Source organism: Parasteatoda tepidariorum, chromosome X1 (genome assembly GCF_043381705.1).
Source record: "Parasteatoda tepidariorum isolate YZ-2023 chromosome X1, CAS_Ptep_4.0, whole genome shotgun sequence".
In the NCBI taxonomy this organism is placed as follows: domain Eukaryota; kingdom Metazoa; phylum Arthropoda; class Arachnida; order Araneae; family Theridiidae; genus Parasteatoda; species Parasteatoda tepidariorum.
The window spans coordinates 8,693,420-8,700,508 of NC_092214.1; the positions used below are offsets into that span (position 1 = coordinate 8,693,420).

At 26.6% G+C, this 7,089-nt stretch overlaps 1 protein-coding gene across 1 annotated transcript in view; it reads left to right on the plus strand.

Moving 5' to 3' along the window:
* The window catches only part of LOC107446974 (alpha-ketoglutarate-dependent dioxygenase alkB homolog 7, mitochondrial), a 17,461-nt gene extending 10,882 nt beyond the window's left edge, over positions 1-6,579 (plus strand). Inside the window, exon 4 of the mRNA XM_016061766.4 lies at positions 6,398-6,579. Within this exon, the coding sequence (XP_015917252.1) occupies positions 6,398-6,521 (124 nt within the window). The 3' untranslated portion in view covers positions 6,522-6,579. The remainder of the gene's footprint in view (positions 1-6,397) is intronic.
* Positions 6,580-7,089: the final 510 nt, after the last annotated feature.

The window sequence follows — 7,089 nt, forward strand, 5'->3', positions numbered from 1 at the left end:
TCGTTTCGGTTCGATAATTTTCAAGTGTTTTTATTTAGATTAATAAGTTTTCTTTTTATTTTATCGTTCCCCCCCCCAGTATAATTAGGTATGAAATATATTGCGTTATTTAATCATTGGTTTTGTTTATATTATTTAATTTAGGAATTGTAATTATTTTTAAAAAATAAATATGAGAATTTTGTATTTTTTAAACTTGATTTTCTTGTCTAAACTTGCAAATTTTTTTGTTCTTTTAAATGTTATATTTCTACCATTTTTTTTTCTTTTTAAAGTTAGGAGTACCTTTCTTTTTTCTCTTACTTTATGCATTACACTTTTTCCTTGTACTTCGGGTTCGATAAAACATCGATTAACGACACTTTTTGGTCGATCCAGAAAACCGGGAAATTCAGATATCCGGGATAGCGATGGTCCCGAGCATCCCGGATAATTGGTTCTCTACTGTATATATATCAATGATTCAAGATCCCCAAAAAGCACTTTGTTTGCTGTAATTAAAAATTGTAATGTAATTCTAAAGGCAGAAGAACAAGGTGAAAATGTCAAAATCTGGGAATTTTTTTTAAAACCTTTAATGAATTGCATTAAAGAGTACTTGTACTTTATTGACAGGAAAAATTGTAATTTTATATTTAAATCTTTTTTGACATTGCTGTGAATTATTCTCTCTGTTTTATAATTCTTTTTCAAGGGTAGCATAATTTTGTCAAAGTGACTCCAGTATTTACAAGTAAATATTTACAATAGTTTAGCTTACTTATGATATAACAATCTCATGTTATAACATCCCATTTTGTTTGGACTTCAGGAGTTGTTATATCAAGCTTTGATTGTGTTAGTCCAAGTAAACAAAAAACTTACTTCTAAAATATTTAAAACAGATGGCACTGGAGAGATAAGCTAACAACTACAAAAGATTTCTTTTCTGAATTAAAGAGCGATTTTATATGTGATTTCTCCTTGATTTTACTTGCAAATGGTTATTTGACAATAATAACAAGGAATTCTACCTGATACCATGCTTACATCTGATACTCATCAGCTTACTAAATGTCTAGGGTTGGACTAACCTCCTTTCCTCATTTAAAATTTTATTTATAAGCAATAAAACTTAAAACAAACAGGAGAGTTATTCCCAAACAATATTCAAAATTATTAAAACATGCCTGAAAGTTTATTCCGTGGTGAAAATATAAAGATTTTATGTTTGAAGAACAACTTAAACTAATACATACAACTACTTATATACAACTCATACTATGTTTGAAGAACAACTTAAACTAATACATACAACTACTTATATACAACTTATACTATGTTTGAAGAACAGCTTATGTTTGAAGAACATACAGAGAGCATTGCATATCAAAACTATAATTCATCAGTAGTTATTGTTTGTTTTAAGTATCACTCATGGGCTGCAATAGCGGCACAACTCAAAAAATCATGTTTTGAGATAAGTGGGTTTAAAGTTTTCATTGCTAAGGAAAATGCATAAGAAATGCTTTAGTTTGCTTAAACGAAGATTACCTACAAGTTGAATTATGAGCTGTGCTAGTATTGCTGTTGAAAGATTTTGTATTTTCATATTTACACCTGTTCTTAGTCCAAAACGCTTGTTTTTTGAGTTGTGCCACTATTGCAGCCCATGAGCAATATATACATTTTCATAAGAAGTGACATTGTTGTACAATCATTTTCTACATTAATCAATTACTATTCAACTATTCAGTTAATTAAGTGCTATTTTCTAATTATGGAAAAAATATACAGTTCTTAGAAGAACAAAAAAAAAAATTTAGTCTTTAACTCGGTGATTTTTTTTTGACATTATAATGTTGTAATCATAAAAATTATCTCTGTTTTCCAAATTTTAATTTTTAAAAGTTCCTATTATTGTACAAAATTTATAAAAATCAAGTACTAGTGAACAATTACATTCAATTTTTTAAAAGAATATTAATGTATTCAGAATCACTCAAAACCCTTAAAAAGCATTTCATTACTAAGAGTGCTAATTAAATTATTTTTAATCAATAATCAAAAAGTGCTTACTTTCATTTTCATCTGAAATTGAGCATCATGTGATTATTCACAAACTGATGTCCCCTGTGCCTTACTGCCATTTGTTTTCAATCACTGTGCATTGAAAGACATTAAGTTCTAATTTTCGCTTGAATTTTCGTAATTAAATCTGTTGCAGATTGTAAATCAGAACAAAGATATGTATATTATCCTCTAAAGTAGCTTAATGAAAATCTGGGCTTGTTTTTATGTATTTTTATAATAAACGTTACATTTCAATGGTACCCACGTAAACATTGTCTATAATTAACTAAATTTCTAGCTCTGAATATTTGAGATTTTATAGTTCACTAAAAAAGGTGTAAAAATGAGTTATGGATATCTGATATTACTTTTTCATTTGTTACTTCATAAATACAAAATAATTTTATTCTGTCATTATTTAACTGTGTTAATTTTAAAGAATATTTAAGATTTTTTTGTTTGATGATTTATTTTTATGTTATAGTTATGTTATTAGTTTTAGAGTTTAAAAATGTAGAAGAACTAAAGTTATTGATTTTTTTTATTTATTCTAATTTGAGTTTATGAATCTGAATTATTATCAGCATAATGGTAGAAGCCTTTTTCAAAAAGTTGCGATCTCAGCAAAATTTTTAATTCATTCTTTAAAAGTAATCAGATAAAAAAATAATATACTGATTTTATTGATAATGTGCTATTACATTCAATATTATTAGCCCAAGATTACAATCAACATTATAAAGAATAGCAGAAAAAGAGTAATTTATTATTATCAAAAGATTGTTTTAAGGTGAAAGAAGTAGAAGAAATTAATATATTGCAGTACAATTTATTAACTTTATTTTAATTGCACTTATATTATAAAAGGTATTTAAATTAATCCTAAACATTTATTTAGTTCTACATAAGAGAAACAGGAATTAAATTTTTTGATACAGGAAACGAAAGAAATAAAAACAAAAACATGACCACCGAAGCCGACGTCTTCAGGGGGTACCGGCCTCGGTAGCCATTAAAAACAAAACCATTTCTAATTGAGGGAGAAGCAAATGCTTAAAATATCTCCCTCAGTACCCCGATGGTTTTGTATAGAGGTCCAGGAAAAACAAGATACATTCAAAATAATTTACAAATAAAGAAAGAAAATCAATCAAAATCATCAGAAAAATAAAAACTCACTAAGTCACAGCTATGTCTAGCTTGACCTGTGACTTAGTGAGTTTTTATTTTTCTGATGATTTTGATTGATTTTCTTTCTTTATTTGTAAATTATTTTGAATGTATCTTGTTTTTCCTGGACCTCTATACAAAACCATCGGGGTACTGAGGGAGATATTTTAAGCATTTGCTTCTCCCTCAATTAGAAATAATTTTGTTTTTAATGGCTACCGAGGCCAGTACCCCCTGAAGACGTCGACTTCGGTGGTCATGTTTTTGTTTTTATTTCTTTCGTTTCCTGTATTGATACTTTTTTATGAAATTTCTGCTGCTTCTTAGCGCGTTTTTTTCAAAGAAGTTTTATCCTTTTCGAATTTAATTATTTGTGTTTTCTTTCAGTATTAAATTTTTTGAATAATTTTTAGTTGTAGCAAAATTCTTATTTATTCTAAGAATAAAAATTGAGAATGGATATCAACATAACTGTTTATCTAATTATTCAGTAAATAATGAAAAAAGTGCACTAGAAATGTTTCTGTTTTGCATGAGTTTTTTATCCTTCAGCTTTAGTGAAGCAGAAACATTTAGTTTAATAATTTGATGAGTTATAAATTATATCAAGTGAAATTTTGAGCATAAGTAATGTGGCAATGTTAATATTGGCATATATTTTTTAATGGACTGGAATTCTGGAAAGCCTTTATTTCCTCTTTGGCAAGGCCAAATGCTTAACCAATGATTTTTTCCAAATCTTTTAACTAAATTTTTGTTATTAAAAATGTATAATGCATTAGTTTTGCTATTTTAGACTTCCTCTTTATAAGCACTAACAAATAATTTGCAGAAATAGGATGATAAATTAACAGTAACCATATTTTGTAAATGCTATATCGCAGAAAGAGGAAATAAACTTTATAAATAAATTTTCTTTATTAACCTTAGCAAAAGTCCCATTTACTAGAAGAAGAATATTGCGAATAGATATGAGCAGTATTGTTTATTTAAATATTTTATTCATAGTTAAAAAAACTGCATTAGTAAATATTTACATTTAAGAAAATGATTTGGCTCTAGTAAAAGAAAAACTGTTAGCTTAAAGATTCTTTAAACTTATATATTGCAAATTTCAAATTACATTGCCTGAATTTTTGAACATTAGCAGATTAATTGTTATGATAATGGAGTCATATTTTTCAATGAAGTAAATTTATAAAAACTCTAAATGATTTCATTTCTATCTAATCTGCCATAGATTTTAACATCATTTTAACTTTAAAATAAGTAGAATAAAGTAATCTCTTTTTTGAAATTTCTCACCTCTGATTTCTGCAGAAAAGAAATGTTGATTCGTTGTGAAGAGCAGCATAATCATTTCTTTGGCTATTTTTGTGATAAGTAAATAGTTTTAAAAATCTTTCTTCTATTTTGCACATTTCTCAAAAACGTAAATTTAATTAAAAAAATTTGTAACTAATAGTATGCACATATCTATCATACAATGTATGTGATATCGAAACTAAAAGAGCACTGAAATACCCTTAGAGAATGGAGGAGACATCAAAACCAATCAGGGATCTTTATAACACTTGCAGAGGCTTTTAGATTGATTTAAATGTTTTATATTTAAAAAAATAAACATTTGTGGGGAAAAAAAACAATCATATATTTGGATTCAAGAGAGAATTTCCTCTAAGTTAGGATTTAAAATATAAAATTTTAGGTGAGGCTGTAATTGTCCATTGCTTAAGATTTGATTTATGAAAGTTATTTTCATTGTAGTTTTCATTTAATAGCAATAAGATCTAAAATAAATGGTTACAACAATATGTTTAGAACTCAAACGCTTATGCTACTTGGGCTAATCTTAATCGAGGTTCATAGTTATCCTGATTTTCCTGGTGAAAGTTATTTTGCTCTGATTGTTTTCCCAACTTTTTGCTTTTATTTATTTTCTTATTATTTTTTTAATGTTTAAAGAACATCCCATTTTCTATGAATGCAAATGCGGATTTTAAAATGATTGAATCGAGAGATTTGAATTTTCAATGCATTATCTTTTTATTTTTATTGATACTAAAAAAAATCGCAATATTCAAATGTTCAAACTTGGGGATCATTATTAATTATGTTAATGGTTCTGACAAATAGTCTTACCTACATAATTCATTGCTATATTAACTATTTAGAATTTTTAATTTTTTAAATTCAAAAAAAAATTTTCAGTTTTGGAAAATTAATTAAAGAGGCATATTCCCCCTTTGCAATTCACCTATTGTCTTTAAAAGCATTTTATGTAATTTTAAATATTTAAAAGTATCACTTAATGGAAGTTGAATAAGAATTTTTTAATTCTATTTTTACAAATACAGTTTATAAGCTTGCATAATCTGATAATAGTAATAGAATATTAATAATATTTTTACTGAGCAAGCAGAAATACAAAGCAAATAAAATGCACCTGTTTACCACCAGGAAGATAATCCTGCTCTAGAGATGTTTTTTAAAATAAAGAAATATAAATTTTATTTTAAAAAACATAAATGATGATGAAATAAAATAATAAAAAAAAACATGTGTTTATGATGTATGTGCATGTTTTGTTCCTTTATGAAGAGCTAAGGGGAAAAAGATTCTAAGTAAAATTTTCGTGATTTTTCAAAAATTAGTTTTGAAGTTCATACATTTTTTTTGTTGTTTTACTATAATTCTATGTTTTTGGTGTATTTATATGAAGCTATATACATAAAAGTGTGGTGAAGATTAATTTGTTCCTAACTCTTTTAGTATGGAAGGATTTTTGTAGATAGTATCTGTTTTATTCATGTAATGTAAACTCTTTCACTTTAAGCATCACTATCCATTGATAAGTGATGTTTTGAGAATTGGAAAAATCATGTTGTATCTTTAAATAAGACTAAATTAAGAACTTATCCTGAAAATGTGCTTGAGAACCTTTTTACACAACTCTTTTTATGTAAATTAAAGAAATTATCAGTCGTAGAAATAAAAATGAACTCTTTCAAAAAATAAACTGAAAAATTGAAAACTTTCTCTCAAAGTATCAGAATTTTCCTTTTAAAAATAATGTATTATTTTGAAGCACAGAACATGGTGATTTGTATTTAGTCATACTATTGATCACAAAATATTTGAATAGGGAATGACAATTTTGTATAAATTTTTTCAGAGGCTCTGTACGATATGATTTTACTCATGAAATATTGGGTGAAAAGTGTTCTTACTTCAAAGGAAAATTGATTGCTAAAGATCGTCGTGTATCTGTTATCTGCAGAAATGAACCTTTATCTTAAATTTCATTGTACTATAAAAAATATTTCGTCTATTAATAAATATTTATTTTTACATGTCTGTCTGAAATTTATTATTTTAATATAATTTATTTCCGCTATCTTTATGCGAGGGAAAGATTCCTTGTTATTTCTTTAACTTGAGAATGGCTGCTCCTATTCTTAATTAATTTTATGAAAATCTGCAATTTGAATCAAAAGTTATTTAGGGTGTTACGTTCTTTTTCTGAAAACTATGGAAGCAACATAGCTTATTTAAGTTATTTTATTTCTTTTGGAAGATGTGTGTCAAAGTTTGACTATCCTAATTCAAAAACAAATCCGATTTGTGCGCACCATCCATTATCCATACTTACAAATATTTTACTTCAAATTCATTTTAAGTGATAGAGCTTGTAATTTTTTTTGTTTTAATCAAATGTCATACTGTATGTTTTCATATCCAAAGATCTCTCTTGCATTAGCCCATGCGTTAGGTCTGCTCATTTCATTATCAAAATAGGGGGGGGGTATGGTGGGCTGTTTGTTTGTAGTACGCTGCACGCAAATGCCATATTCTACTTTTAAAAAT